Raw genomic sequence first — 14,690 nt, 5'->3', positions numbered from 1 at the left:
TATCATTTCTCATTTGTGTGGGAATTATTTTGATATCGAGCTTGGGTACACATAGCCAGCCACAGCCAGCTATAGCCACACCGCAGCATGCATGCACATGTACGAGCGCTCCTACAACAGCCTTCTGAATCATCAATTTACACACTCAAAGGTCTTTTGATAGCATCATCTTGTCCATAGATATAGATCCGCCTTCAAATCGTCACCACCGCAACCATTCACCATACATATTTGGTCTTTCGCCACGAATATAGGCCTCAAATGTTCGTTTTAGCACAGTTGCCCAGTCCAAGTCGCGCTTGTCGTCGGTTATTTTGTCGTTCCAATCATCAGGATCTGCATGAGGGTTGGCTGCAGCGCGCGCGGCCCTTTCACCACCTGCAAATTTAGGCCCCAAGTCCGGCCAATTCCTCGCAGGATCAAATGGCTTCCACCTTTCATAAAGATATCAACAAGGGTGTAATATGAAATAAAGAAATCCACTCACCAGAAGTTATGAAAGTGATACGAGAACGCTCCCCTGAAGAACCCTTCAAATCCGACGACCTGCGGTGCAGCACTCTGCACTTCTGGAGTGTCAAAGAAATCAGCGAAGCTACGCGGTGGATCGTCAGCAAATTACAGTCAGAATCATCTTCAGGAACATACCCAGCAAAAAATGGGTATGTTGGCCTTTCCAATTGATAGCCTTCCGTGTTCAGCCACGCTGGGTCGAATAGCGCGTCAGGAACGCGTAATAGAATATTCTCAAGGTGCGCCTCTTTAAGGTACTTCGAGACAGCGACAGGATGAAAATCGAAACCGTTCTTCAATGCGGTGCGGAAGAGGAAGGAACCAAGGGCGGAACCCTTGTTGAGATGGAGTACAGCAGTGTTGTAATCTTCATGATAGGACCACCGGTAGGCAAAGGCGCCTTTCCATCCCCAAAGCTCCTCCCAATCTCTCAAGAAGATAGTATCAGCATCAAGGTAGATCCCTCCATAGCGATGAGTGACGATGAAACGCGCCATATCAGACAAAATCACGGAAAGCCTGTCATAAGTCGCTTCCGATTTCGAACCAAGGCGATGAACCATATCACCGGTTTTGGATAAGGCAGCACTAGAACTCCCTGCAGGTTGCTCAGCAGGTACGCTCACAGTTACACCCCCTGAATTGAAGAGTGTGTCCATTTTCCTCCACTCGTCTCTCAGTTCCAGGTTGCTATCAAGCTGTTCCGTCGTGTTCCATAATCTGAATTTGATAACATTCTTGAAACGCGGATGAAGGAAAGGTGCCGCCCATGGGTTCGTCTTGAGTGCGTCGTACATATCTGTAAGCGCAGATGGATTTGGAACGGCCGCTGCAGGACCAGGATTAATCCATAACCAGATCTGCGGACAACAGGCGTCGAGCTCTTGCCCCGGTTCAAGATGGAGGCCAAGATTCTGGGTGAAAAGAAAAGATAATAGGGCGACATATGGTTTCTCGTTGAATGGACCCGCCCAAAACATATGGAACAGTCGAAGATTTTCTGGATCACAAGCAGTCGAACGGTTTGAACCAATGCGTGGCTGCTCGGGAGGTGGAAGTTCTAGTGGACGTTCCCACTGAACGTTCCTTTTCTTCATCAATCCTGCATTGGAAATTTGGCGTCCAGTAGGATATGGTCCAGCAGGTACTATAGGTGCAGCCTGTGTAGCACGAGGAGGAATGTCTTCCTCTAGTCGATCCTCTTCCATAAAAGCGTATTTCCATCCATCCACTGATCCTCGTCGAAGTCTCCGACCATTATCCAAACCAGCGGAAACGCGCAGGAATTCCAAACAATCACGGACATACTACGGAAAACCGTAAACATGAGAGTAAGATCTCCGCGAATGACACACCTTGCCCTCTGAAAAATTGCACTGCTCAAGAATGATATCTAAATCTGCGATGCTTCCGGATATCGGTCTAGGCGGATATGCAGCGCCGATAGATTGCTTCTGATTTTCAAGATACGTTCTACGGGGACCAACTCCCCGTGTAATGGTAGTCACTGGCCCTGGCGGGGGCGTAAACGGTGAAATGAGTGTGTGTGCCTTTGCTGGAGGCAAAGCTGGATTCAAAATAGCAGAGGTGAAACCAATCTGCTCGGGTACTCAAAGCAAATCAGCCTCATCTGACATAAGACCCAAAAGCACGTTGTCGCTTACTCTTCCCATTGCTGGGGTAATGTCCGCTCTCGATCTCCCACTTCCAAATGCGTTGCAAATTCTCTCTGCCAAACACGAGGGTTGAGTCCCTGAACGGAGGTGTCCAGTGCGACTCTTCAGTACCCAGCAACATGAGGACAATCACTGCAATAGCACAGACTGCAGTAAGGAAAGCAATACATCGACAGACGAAACCTCTTCGTCGACCGACTTGGGCTAATCTGGAACGAGGCCCGGGACTCAGGGATTGGAGACGTATTCGGCGCGTTGACCCTGTTACAGGCATGAGCCATTGCCTACCACTGGACTGGAGATCCAATTTTTCGCGAACGGCAGAGGAATAGGAAGGAAGATGAGGGTCATACAAGGGTCGGTCGCTGGTAGTACCACGCTGAAATGTAGTGAAATAACGAGCTGCCATGGCGTTCAGGGTATAATTTTGAGTTTTGTGGGACAGTCAAGGAAGAAATGAAAGAATGATGAGAACGCAGGCCTGAGGCGTCAGTACGTCAATACTTTCTATGATAGTGGAGTAAAGAAAGTTAGCCCATCAGGTCACCGCATACAATTAAGTAACTTGCAAGATATTTTACTCGGTGTTAGTAATGGCCTGCGATGTATGAATTGGGAAAGTTGCACCACGTCAAAGATGCGCAGTTGATGGCAGAAGACATCAATATTTGAATAGTGGCAAGTCGGCCAAGACGTCCAATCCCCGTCAAGTAAATTTCAAGCCATAGACGAGTCAACGCCTAAATGTAATCGTACATTGTTATACGCATGATAACCCTACAGTATGTTTACAAAAAAGTTCAAGGTCTCGACAGTCAACCAACTCCAATTATCTAGTTTGCTCCCAGGGACTGCAGTTCAAAATCAGCAGGGTCGGTAGGGACCGACAAGATGCGCATGGTGTTGGTGTGACCAAGACCTCCCTTCCAGCCTTGCACAGCGATGACGGTTGTCCCCGTTTTGATGATGTTCAACGCAAGCGCGTTCTTCAAGCCGAACCGGATCCGGTTGTCAACCTGGATAAAATAGATCAGTTTCAACTCAAAGCCAGTGAAACAGTGCCACGCGCTTACATCTTTCTGCCACTGACTCTCATGAACTCCACGCGGCTCGGGGTACCAGAATGGATAACATCCGCGGTGAAGATGGATTTGGCGTGCGGTCTGCTCATTCCGAGTGACTTGAAAAGGTGGTCGAGTTAAAAATGTCGATAGCAGTGAAAGAACACTTACCCGTGATGATGGGAATTCTGGGGCGGTATTTCGAGATCAGACGAGCAGTGTTTCCGCTAGTGGACAGTACAATTATGGCGCTCGCATTTTGCTCCGAAGCAGCAGCGACCGCAGCAATCGCTACAGTCTCCACAGTCTCGGTGGGACGAGGCTGGATGCCTCGCAGCTCGTCGTACAAAGGTGGGTAGCAAATGGCTGCCTCGGCCAGCAAACATGTCTCAGCCATCATGAGAACTTCACATAGTGTCAGTCTCGCCATAACCATCATACGAAGAACACACACCAGACTCTACGGGGTAATTTCCCTTTGCAGTTTCTCCCGACAACATGACGCAATCGGCACCATCAAGGACAGCGTTGGCCACGTCACTGATTTCGGCACGAGTGGGTCTGGGATTGTACTGTGCGTGATCTAATTGAGCAATGCTCAGAGAAAAACAAGTTGATTAACACATACCGTCATGGACTATAAGTAGCGTGTATTCAGCGAACGCACTATCGCACGATGAGCTATCTACGTACCTCGAGCATCTGAGTTGCCACAATGACTGGTTTCCCAGCGATGTTGCACTTCGCGATCATCATCTTTTGTGCCAAGAAGACCTGGCTTGCGGGGATCTCGATACCGAGGTCACCACGAGCAACCATAACACCATCTGTTTCTCGCAAAATCTCGTCAAAGTTTTCAACGCCCTGCTCATTCTCGATCTTCACGATGATTTTGATGTTCGCACCATCCGGCCCCAGAACTGTGCGAATGTCTTTGACATCCTGGCCGCGGCGGATAAATGACGCGAAGATCATATCAACACCGTTCTTGACACCGAAAAGCAAATCCTTCTTGTCCTTCTCAGAGAGAGCAGGAAGGTCGACGTCGGTCTTTGGAAGGTTTACACCCTTGCGAGAAGAGAGAGTGCCATTGTTCACGGCACGTACGCGAACGTTGGAGCCCTCGATAGCCAAGACGAGCAGAGAGAGGATACCTAGGTAGTTCTTGAATGAATGCACGATTCAAAGGAGATCGCAAAGAAACCCACCATCGTCGATGTAGATGAGCTTGCCGGGAGCAGTGACCTTGGGCAAGTTTTTCTACAAAGATATATTAGTGTGAAACATACGAACGAGTGTTTCTTACGTACGTAATCAAACCACAGGACCTTGTCGTCACAAATCTCGCTGTACTTGTCGTCTGTTGAGATGATAAATTCATGGCCAGCCTTGATGGGCACCTAGAGAAGCAAGGTGAAACATGATGTCAATCACCTGGTGGCATCAGCGATAAAGATCAGACGCATACATCCTTTCCATCTCTCATCAAACCTGTGCGGATTTCGGGGCCTTTCTGTTATTAGCCAAATATCAGCATGGATTTATAAATACGAATGCACGAGGCTCACCGTGTCCAAAGCAATCGCGACAGGTCGTCCACTGGGATCCGCTAACATTGGAGATCAGTCATCAAACACAATCGTTCACTCAGACAATTCTTAATTACCCGCAATCATCTTCCTTGTGTTATCGATGACACTCTGGTGGTAATCATATGAACCATGGGAGAAGTTCATGCGAACTTGAAGAGAGGAGCGAGTCAGTCGTCGTAGAAACAGGATGTGGGATCATCACTGACCAACATTGACACCAGCGCGTCTCAGGGCAGCAAGTTTCTCGACGGTGTTCGTGTTTGGGCCTAGACAGAATCAATATTGGACTAAACATCGACGATCACACAAAAGCGCACCGATAGTTGCGATGATCGAAGTCTGGAAGGTTGTGATCAGATAAAGGATAAAATGTTAGGAATTCACGACTGACTTTACGAAGGAACTTGGTATCAGCGGTGGGCTGGGGGGCATTGGAGACGCTCAAGGTAGAGTTCCACTCGAGCTGCGATCGAATACCATCGTAGGTGAACATTTTGTTGGTTCTGGCGACGTTGGACAGGAATCGATTAACTGAGAAAGAGAGAATATCAGTACTCGTAGAAGATGATTCGAGTCTTTTAATGGCGCTAGCGATAAAAAAACCGGTGCGGATCATACGATGTGGTTTAAGCTCGGGTTCGGTCGACTTACCTGATGGCAGAGTTAAGGGAGCAGTGTCTACCAAATGTTAACCAAATGTCCAGACAGCTGGTATTTATCTATCTTGTTCATCCCTTGATTTATGTACTGATCTAATCGATTAACCCGCACCAATCGCTCGTTCCCCGTGTTGGTCGTACCCATGTTAGGCCGCCGCATAGAGAAATTTTGACACGAACGTTCCAGCCTTTGCGTTGGCTATATCGGACGATAGCTAGCAAGTATTGTGATTAAACTAACAAATATGGACCCATCGTGAATTGACAATACGATAAAAAAAAAAAAAAAGTCTTGCCAGCATGTCTGGCTTACAGAAATCCACTCAAGAAAATGAATCGGACAGAAAGAACGGTAGGTACGGGAACTAGGAGCTTGACGACAGCAACGATCTGAAAGATAAGACAGAGCAAACGAAGAGCAACAGCAACGAGAATCGACAGCATATCTGAATCAATGTTACATCACTCTTAACGTCCAACCGTGCAAACCTCCATCAGCCGCAGCCGCAGCTTGCGCCGCAGCGATCCAGGTAGCGTCTGTTGATCCCCCTGGCGGTGCGAGAACACCGCCAGGTGCCATCGACCCTAGCTCCATAGCTTGGAACACGTTTTCGCAACTGATTGTTCGTCCAGAGTGATAACCAATACCATCCGAGGCGCGAATGAACAACAGGGGAAGACTCCGTCCAGCAATGGATGGTGGAAGGTGTGATTGTGAACTACTTCCATTGGGCCCGTCAAGCGGCGTTCCATGTTCACTGTGTTGCGGTGATTGCCGATGGATGAGACCATCCGGCGTCATTACGCTCGGAGTCATTACATCCTCTTCGAGTGCTTTGATAATTTCAGCCAATGAAGGCAACTCCACTGTCACGATGGTGTGTAAAGGGGGCTGGGTGAGATATCGTGATGCAGCGTCGGCAGGGGAACTTGCAACATCTTCACCTCCACCCACCACTACCTCACTAGATGATCCGGGCATGGCAGCACCGAAAGCGGCAATGTTAGTCAACGGTCCTGGGGGAGCAGCCTGATAGAAACGAGCTCTGAGAGGACCAAGGCCACCTAAATACACGGTCAGTGGCATCTGAGTTCGTGTCTTTGGGTCTTCGTAGAAGAAGTGTGACACGGTCATTTCGAGTATATTGTTCGTTGGTCGGTACACTGGCGCCGTGAATAACGTCGGGAAAGGTGTGATGGGCATCTCGGGTATAGAGTTACTATGTTGACCAAATGCATCAAAGAATGTATACTGAAATTTGGCTATTCAAGCATTATTAGTGCAATCCAAACGGCAATGAGAAGCACCCACAAATGCCCACAATTGTCCAACATAAATAGTCATCTACTTCATCGATCAAGGTTCGCACGCCATCTTTCATCTCATCTCGTATGCGAGGCGATTGGAAGATCAGGGGGTGTGTTCCACCCTGTGCTGGTGCCCCTGGGACAGATGGGGTAGAGTTCGGAGCGCCAGGGATGGGACCGGCGGCAGACAAATAATGTCTCGTACCATCCTGATTCACTCTTTGCAGAGCAATTTTCTGCATTTGACTCACAGGTCCACCATCCTCGGCAGATACGCGACCTTTGTCTACTTTGCGAATGATAAGGGGTGATGTGGCGATATTAGACAATGTGTCGGAAAGGACGACTTCACATCCGTAAGTGACAGGCTGCGGACCGGCTGAACGTGAACGTGAGTAAACATGTATAATACTTTCCAGTCACGTGAGCACATACCATTGGTGGGCGGCGCGTCATCGGGGCGTCGCACTACGTTCACATTAAACGCAGACCAAGTGATATTACTTGCACAAAGCTGAGAGTTGTCGATAGTCATATACTTGGTGCGTACAGTCTGTGAATTGATCCTGTTGAAAAGAGACACAGGACCTCCGGCGAGGATACAGGAAGAGATGTTACGCGTTTTTGCTGTCTTCTTCGAGGGCTTAGATATAATGGTTACAGGAGCTGAATCAAAGGTGGCCCAAACACGTCCTGGAGTTCCATCAGCGCTGCTCTCGCCTGACAAAGCAGAAGGAGGAGGTTCTATTATGTCGAGGGACAGCTGGAAGCTCTTTGCCTTTGCTGTGCCGGTCACGTGTAAGAATTTGAAGCTTCCGGTCATGTTGTTGTCCAAATTAGTCTTTTGGTCCAATGATCGTTCACCCTGCTCGGAGACAACTGACATGGCAAGTTGTTGAGAGCGCATTTGCCATACAGGACCTTGAATATGCACGACAGGGGGAGGACAAAGGAAGCGTTTCTCGCTACCATAAGATTTCTGCGCAACAGCGGCATGCAAGCACATGACAGTTGTCATTTGAAGGAGAGGATGCTGGTGCTGCTGCGCCACATGTTCGCGAACAATAGGTCGACGGATTTTTGGATGTGGATCTTCAGGCTCTGTCTCGTCGAGTTTGCGCTTACCACTCTTGCCGTTTGAAGACTTGTTGATATATGAGTGGTACAGTACAGTGATATACTTTGTACTTACCTGGGCTGTTGTGGGTGGAAGATGGGGGGAAGAATGATGTGTCTGAGGTGAAGGTTGGACAGGGGGAATACCCCATTGATGTAATGAATCTGTGGCTGTTGAATCTTTTCGGTTTGCGGCAAGTAGAGATTGAAGAGACGCGTTCGGATCGGTGTTGTTAGAGAGAATAGAAGGAGGAGCGGAAGTTACTGGAGGTTGTGAATTAGATATGACATTGTTGCTTGATGATGATTGTATATGGTTTGTATGCTGAAACTGTTCACCAATTTTATTGGCAAGTATATGAGGAGAAGAGGTAGGGTTTACAAGTAAATCCAAAGTAGATTGTACGGGTGATGTTGGTGATGAAGTGCTTGAAGTTTTATTCAGCTGCTGTTGAAGAGCAGCTTCGGGCATTTGGATGTGTGAAGAAGAGTAAGGATGGAAAGTCCTCATAACAGTTTCCCGCCCGATGTTGGTAGCCAGCTGTGGGAATCGAGGAAGAGAGGTGGGAAAATAGAGAAGAACGATTTCAACTAAGACGTGAGAAAAAACAATTACAAACACGTGTAACCGTGAGAAATATGTATAAAAATACAATAATAATGATAATAACATTAATAAATCTAAACTATACTAGACATCGCATGTAATGCCCATCGTATAGGCCATCCTAAAGAACTCCACTGTGTAAAATCTTTGACATATATATATATCAGCACAGCTCATGATAATCTCGTTGATTTGGACTTACTAAGTACTGACAGCACCCCCATTTTATCCTCTCCTTTGATTGTCTCCTCTATCGTCTCATCTTCAGCCCCATGCGGTGCGTACACGACGGGTCCCGGCATAGGTTCAAATGTTTGCTCTTGTCGTAACCATTCCCAATGTTCCCCCTCGGGAAAAAAACCCGTAAGACTGAATGGATCCTCTCTATCACGCGGGGAAGCAAGCGGGGAGGCCGCCGTCGCCACCAAGACGTGGTGGGATGATTGATCTAAGCGAGAATTGAAGCCATCTACGGTAGACTTTGCCCTGGCTAGGCTAGGTCGAACTTGATATTTCAGAGGCTGAGGTGCGGTATTGGAACGACGGATAGCCATGGTGGACCTCTTCTATGGGGTATGTCGAGCATATATGAAAGTCAAAACTTACAAACTCCGCGACGAGGGGACCCCACAAATGAAGTCAATGCATCTATATTCTACGAGACATACACAGACTTGGATCGTCGTGCGATATGTATTACGATGGTCCTACATATGCATAATGCAAGAAAAAGTGATAAGAAAAACAATATTAATGTTGTCAAAGTCGCAAGAGATACCCTAGTGAAACGACGGGCGTAAAAATATGTCCATGAAAGTCGAACGTCCAACGTGTCTTAGAAATGAGTGACGTGATTGTAGTACCTGACATCTGACACTATCTCAGGCCCAGTCCCTCAACTAGGAGGGTCCCGAGGGACCCCAGCAGAACGACGTCTGTCCATTGGGCGACTTTGTCCAGGGAATGGAACAGTTGCGTTTGCCTCAGCCTTCATCCCACGGGACTCTCGCTTTGCACCAGCAGCGCGGTCAGGCCGAATTCCAAGTTCCACATCATGTTGATGCCGCTGCCAATCCTCCACCCTCAGTACCGATTGGCGTTTCGACGACGGCGGGTTGTTGACACCACTAATAGCAGCAAGCTTGTCAGCGCTTATTCCCTTGTGTCGACGTTCCACGTTCTTGTCGTCCTCGGGTCCCGTCTTGCCAAGACCGTCCTCTGACCTGCGCCGCACCTTTTCCTTCTCTTCTCGTGCAATCTCTGCGGCCTTCTCAGCCTGCCGTCTGTTCACTGCTTCCCGCTCCGCTGCCTTTGAGCGCTCCCAGCGATCCTTGGCAGCCTGGACCTGCGCATTTTGTTTCTCAGCCTCTGTGATGGGAGCTTGGAGACCCCGCATCTTCTCCCGATGCCGTTCTTCCATTTCCTCAAACGTCGCAACACGTTGAGGTTCTGGCTTCTTGGCAACTGGCGCTGCTATGTTTGCGCTTTGTCCACGAGGAATGATCATAGGAATATTGCCGGAGGGCTCAACCGCAGCCTTCAAGGGTCGAGTGGGGGGGAGGACGATCGGTATGTTGCTTCGCTCGGGCTCAGGTATCAATGAAGTGTTCCTGGAGAGAATGACAGGAGGATAACGTGTAGCAGCTGCAGGAAGCTGCGAAGGTGCTAACACAGCTGGAATCGTGCTGTTGAAATATGATTTGGACCTCTTCGTTTGAGCGTGGGCTGCTACAAGCATGGCAATTGGCGCATCCTCGTCCGACGTATCTTTTGCGCTTGTATCTGGGCCAACACTAGGGTCCAACAAAATCTCCCGTTGTTTCCTTTGGGAGAGGGCTTCGGTGACAGCTGACGGGACAGGCAGGCGTTGTTGTGCAGATAGTGATCCTGTCGTGGACACACGGCTCGTCGGGACTGGGTGCAGTCACCCCAGCAGGGGGTTGTAGGAGCTTACGGTCACGAACATACGAGTCCCAATCATCGTCGCGGAGAGGAACACTTGTAGGACGGCCAATAGATGCACCAAGCGGAGGCGTATCCATAAGCTTGGAAAGTTCCAAGGACTGTACACGGTTGCGTGGATCTGGTTGTCTGGGTGGGCGAGTGTGTGGACGTGGAGCAATGGCATTATCAAGGTCATAGCTGAGGGTGCGACGAGAGGTCAGAGAGATACGACGAGAGCGGGAGTCATCCGAGTCAGGGCCAGGCGTATCCGATCTGAGTGCATCGATTGAGCGTCTGATGGTTTGAATTTCAGCAAGAAGCTCCTCCTTGCGCGCAAGATCTTCTAACTCCAATGAGATAGCTTTCTTCACATCGCTATGTTTCGTGTCGCTGCTGTCAGGATCGTTATCGGTGATGAACCCAGAGGGGACATCATGTTGGATTCCGAGGCCAAGATCAAGAGCAGGCAAGGCACCGGGCGCTTGAGAATCGCGTGCGACTCGCTTAATATCTTCGTCAGGGGCGGGAGCAGCCATGAAGTCAGACACTCCAGATGTGTAGCGACCACGCCCGCCAACCAACGTGAATACGGAAGCCCGCCCATCTTGAGAACTCCTAGTGGGGAAATCCTTCATTAAAGGAGTCCCAGAGTAGCCACTGGCCGTCCGGCCATGCATTCCAAGTGGTGGGTGATCTTGCTCCCATTCCTCCTGCTCCTTTGAGAGTTCTCGGAATTTGCCAGCAGCATTGATTTCGGCCTCTTCATCCCGCTTCTTTTCTTCCTCAGCAATTTCCTTGAGTTTGCGCTGCAAGATGCGGAGGATGCGGAGCTGAACGGCTCCACCCATAAGAGCGATCGCTCCGATGAGCCCGAGTTCAATTTCCATCGTTTGGGTTACCGGAAACGCAATACCGTTATCGATATACTTCGGGAACAGGGTGGTGAAACCTAGATTCCAGACGTAGAACTACCATCATGCGTAAGCTATCATATCCTGGCTATAGAAAGTGACACAAACCTCTTTCAAGCCAGCTGTCGTGTAGCAATCCACACCAAGTATAAATGCGGACGAGCCAACAAAGGCCGTCGCAACCAAAAGCATATGCCAATGTATCTTGGGTATTGTGCAGAGGACAAATGCAACTACGGTGCATACTGAGTGACAAGTTAGCAGTGGGTAAGGTGGACTACGGAGGAAACAGTTACCTATATACAGAATCCATCTCATGCCAACAGGGGTAATAAGACCGCCATTTTTAAAGCATTGTATCCACAGTCCGAAAGCAAAACCACCCCATGCGCCAATGAAGTATTTAGTGGCCTTCCAAAAGAAGATTGTGAACGCGCCACCCATGATACCAGCAACGGCGGAGGCTAATACGAACATGCCCTGGAGTGTGTTGTTCGGTGTGTTGATCGCAGGAAGAATACCGAACTTGACGATAAGGACGAAACAGACCAATGAAAGGGTATAGAAACCAATGAGGAAGAAGGATGTCCTACATAGTTGCGAGTGAGAAGATGATAGATCCACAAATGAGAGAAAATACCATCTATTCTTGTGGCCCCAGAACGCACTTGGTAGTCCAGTTATGATAAGGATCGCACCTAGTACACCGAAAGCCGGAGTGATTCTAGTAGCTAGGACGATGGGAGTCGGGGTGGGTGAGGCCGAGGCTGAGGATGTTGGTGTGGATGAATTTGCATGAATAGTGGCTGTCGCGTTGTACACTGTGGGTAATACGGTGGTGATAGTGGTTGCAATGTTCCCCGAGTGGCTGACGGATGTCAACGTGTAGGAGCTAGTCGTCAAGAACGCTGTAACATTTGCAGCGACAGTGGGTGAAGGTGTACCGCTGCTCGCAGTGGTCTGGTTTGTGGACTGAGCCAAAACCTGGAAAAAGAGGGATGAGCAAAGGAGAAGACCTAACATAAAGTATGAGCCAGGTGGTGCTCTCGCCATCGTTGAGCACGGTGAGCAATGACAGTGGTTTAACCGAACTACAGCCTGGGGGTATACGTTAACCTCTACGTGGAGGGAGAGAACCAGGCCAGGCTAGCAGTGGCCTCGGCGCTAGCAAGTCAGCCACCAGGCTATTCATGGATTCATTCGCACTAAGGTTACATCATGCCACTGTCCTATTTGGACCTATGATTGGTTTGATTCGCGTGCAAGACAGCAACCAACGCCGTTAATAATCCCGTCACAACACCCACACACTGGCGCCACATCAAAACTCATGTTTACCATACTCCCCGAATACCACGGTTGTTTCCTTAGGAATATCTAATCTACCGACGGGCACGGTCACGATGGGACATTTCAGTCAAAGTGCTCTAGCCTGGTTGCACCAATACCAAGCTTCTTCAGCATAATATCCATCTTCTTCGAATCATCCCTGACACAAACTTTACCATTCTTCCCTTCGCTCTCCCGTCGTCCCTCCACGATAGTGATGACTTTCCCTTGGCGGCCAAATCTGCCAACTCTCCCTGCAACATGCTGGTAAACGTCTCCCGCGCCTCCTTCCGGAAGTCCAAGGAGGAAAACGTGGGTTAGCGCAGGAAAATCGATCCCTCGGGTCGTCGCAAGCGTCGATACAAGTAATGTGGGATTCTCATCGGGAATATTCCTGTCCTTAGACAGAAGGTGTGCCCGACCGGCTTCATTATCCACGAGATTGAGACTGTGGGCATTCACCCCCAGTTGATTCAGTTCAAAAATAACTCGTCGGACGGATGTAGTTGCAGGTAAGACAAGAAGCGCGATATTCGGTACGTCCAGAGCGAATGTGGATGCGACGGCTTCAAGCATCCCTGGAGTAAAAACAGGAGGAGCTTCTAGCATGTCTTATCGCAAATCAAATTCTCAATAAGCGAATAGAAATGTGAAAACAAAATATCTCACCCATGTCAGTCTCGTCATCGAGCAGTACTTCATCATCTTCATCAAAAATTAACTCTTCTTCTTCGTCCTGTTCCTCAGAAGAACTCGCATGCCCGGAGAGGGTGGGGACTCGAGCTTTGCGAGCGCCAGCTATATTTTTCACAGAGCCATCCTGTGACATGACAAGAACATGGTGTGTGACCGTGCGGTTAAGACCGTGAGCCGGACGTGAGCCGGACGAAGCTTTGATGAGTTTCAGTACTTTTCCCCTTCTAAACCACCCATAAGCGCCAAAGAAAGCCGTCCTCAACCTATTTCGCATTGTTGCACTGAGCATGATTAGTTGCGGCCGATGAATCGGGGCTAACTTCATCCCCAAAAGACGCTTCCGCAGAAAGTGCGACTCGTTCGTTTTCGTGCTCGTATAAAGGACGTCGAGCACAGTTTTCAGAACTTCAGGATGCATCTGCCTCCGCCGCGCCGCTTTTTCTGTGACATACTTGCTTTTCTTGGGCACCATTTTCAGAAGCCAGTCCACCTCATCGACGACGACAGTCGATAACGTGGATAACTGGAGCACTTCCGGCTCCTTGCGAAGCACGTCCATAAGCGCAGTTGGTGTGGCAATAAGTATATGCGGAGGATGATCTCGGAGCACGGATATTCCAGATGACCATGGGTTCACAATCGCCTCCAGAATCCGAGGAGATGAACTTTTGAGGTTTTCGGGTGGTGAGCCGCGGACTAATACCTGTGCAATCGAAGCGAGCGAATATGGACCAGGTTCACCCGCAGACGTCAGCATGTGGTGTAGCCAGTGCAAAAATTGGTATGCAAGGTCACGGTGTGGAACGATCAAAAGAGTTGTAATCCCTTTTATTGCTTGAGGCTTTCCATTTTTCGTATCGTATCTGGAGATCCTTGGTTTACTCAGGAGTCCAAGTAGCAATCCAAATGACCTTGAATGACATTAGTTTGAGTCGGCATTCAGTCAAAAGTACGCACTTTCCAGTACCTGTGAAGTCCTGCAAGAGAATATCTTGCCTGCCCAATACAGCAGGTATCATCTTACGCTGCATTGTCGTGGGTTGCTGGACATTGGGGAATGCAGCACGGAGGGCCGCTGCAATTGGTGTCCCCACTCCAAGGGACTCGAAGGTCACATCTAGTGGAGCTCGCCTTGTGCTGTTCTCGTGCAACACCTCTTTGGCATGTGTCTCCGAGCTATGGCTCATTGAGCGAAGTAGTCCATACTTCCTGCAGACTGACTGACGCGCCCAGCTACGATACAGCGCAACTACTGGAGGTGAAGCAAAACTCATGCGG

At 49.1% G+C, this 14,690-nt stretch overlaps 6 protein-coding genes across 6 annotated transcripts; all 6 read right to left on the bottom strand.

The window, feature by feature from the left end:
- Window positions 1-3,040, bottom strand: EDB93DRAFT_13335 (uncharacterized protein). Its single transcript, XM_041455269.1, has 6 exons — window positions 2,759-3,040; window positions 2,178-2,696; window positions 1,869-2,122; window positions 649-1,820; window positions 488-595; window positions 1-434 (listed from the first exon to the last, which is right to left on the bottom strand). Exons 2-6 carry the CDS (start codon window positions 2,596-2,598, stop codon window positions 203-205), a joined length of 2,187 nt encoding a protein of 728 aa, XP_041313484.1. The 5' UTR covers window positions 2,599-2,696; window positions 2,759-3,040; the 3' UTR covers window positions 1-202.
- EDB93DRAFT_1074701 (pyruvate kinase) lies at window positions 3,023-5,335 on the bottom strand (the record flags this gene model as incomplete). The annotated part of the gene is made up of 13 exons (XM_041445113.1): window positions 3,023-3,205; window positions 3,263-3,369; window positions 3,422-3,655; window positions 3,705-3,833; window positions 3,940-4,404; window positions 4,459-4,510; window positions 4,561-4,650; window positions 4,719-4,763; window positions 4,819-4,859; window positions 4,917-4,991; window positions 5,049-5,108; window positions 5,160-5,181; window positions 5,234-5,335. The coding sequence occupies 13 exons, from the start codon at window positions 5,333-5,335 to the stop codon at window positions 3,023-3,025; spliced, it is 1,605 nt and encodes a 534-aa protein (XP_041313483.1).
- A 623-nt stretch (window positions 5,336-5,958) lies between these two features.
- Window positions 5,959-8,397, bottom strand: EDB93DRAFT_1237042 (uncharacterized protein; the record flags this gene model as incomplete). Its single annotated transcript, XM_041451372.1, has 4 exons — window positions 5,959-6,764; window positions 6,814-7,188; window positions 7,245-7,953; window positions 8,002-8,397. 4 exons carry the CDS (start codon window positions 8,395-8,397, stop codon window positions 5,959-5,961), a joined length of 2,286 nt encoding a protein of 761 aa, XP_041313482.1.
- Window positions 8,398-8,738: 341 nt separating this feature from the next.
- EDB93DRAFT_1052842 (uncharacterized protein) lies at window positions 8,739-9,086 on the bottom strand (the record flags this gene model as incomplete). Its single annotated transcript, XM_041444710.1, has 1 exon — window positions 8,739-9,086. A coding segment is annotated over one exon (348 nt), but the record flags the coding sequence as incomplete, so codon positions are not given.
- A 53-nt stretch (window positions 9,087-9,139) lies between these two features.
- EDB93DRAFT_1260096 (uncharacterized protein) lies at window positions 9,140-12,440 on the bottom strand (the record flags this gene model as incomplete). Its single annotated transcript, XM_041454167.1, has 5 exons — window positions 9,140-10,446; window positions 10,487-11,444; window positions 11,496-11,632; window positions 11,684-11,976; window positions 12,028-12,440. The coding sequence occupies 5 exons, from the start codon at window positions 12,438-12,440 to the stop codon at window positions 9,428-9,430; spliced, it is 2,820 nt and encodes a 939-aa protein (XP_041313480.1). The 3' UTR covers window positions 9,140-9,427.
- Window positions 12,441-12,613: 173 nt separating this feature from the next.
- Window positions 12,614-14,686, bottom strand: EDB93DRAFT_1196272 (P-loop containing nucleoside triphosphate hydrolase protein; the record flags this gene model as incomplete). The annotated part of the gene is made up of 3 exons (XM_041450888.1): window positions 12,614-13,327; window positions 13,386-14,323; window positions 14,370-14,686. 3 exons carry the CDS (start codon window positions 14,684-14,686, stop codon window positions 12,801-12,803), a joined length of 1,782 nt encoding a protein of 593 aa, XP_041313479.1. The 3' UTR covers window positions 12,614-12,800.
- Window positions 14,687-14,690: the final 4 nt, after the last annotated feature.

This window comes from Suillus bovinus, assembly GCF_016758785.1.
Source record: "Suillus bovinus strain UH-Sbo-P2 chromosome Unknown EDB93scaffold_1, whole genome shotgun sequence".
Taxonomy (NCBI): Eukaryota; Fungi; Basidiomycota; class Agaricomycetes; order Boletales; family Suillaceae; genus Suillus; species Suillus bovinus.
The sequence above is the reverse complement of the archived record's forward strand: the minus strand, read 5'-3'. Positions and strand labels throughout refer to the sequence as shown.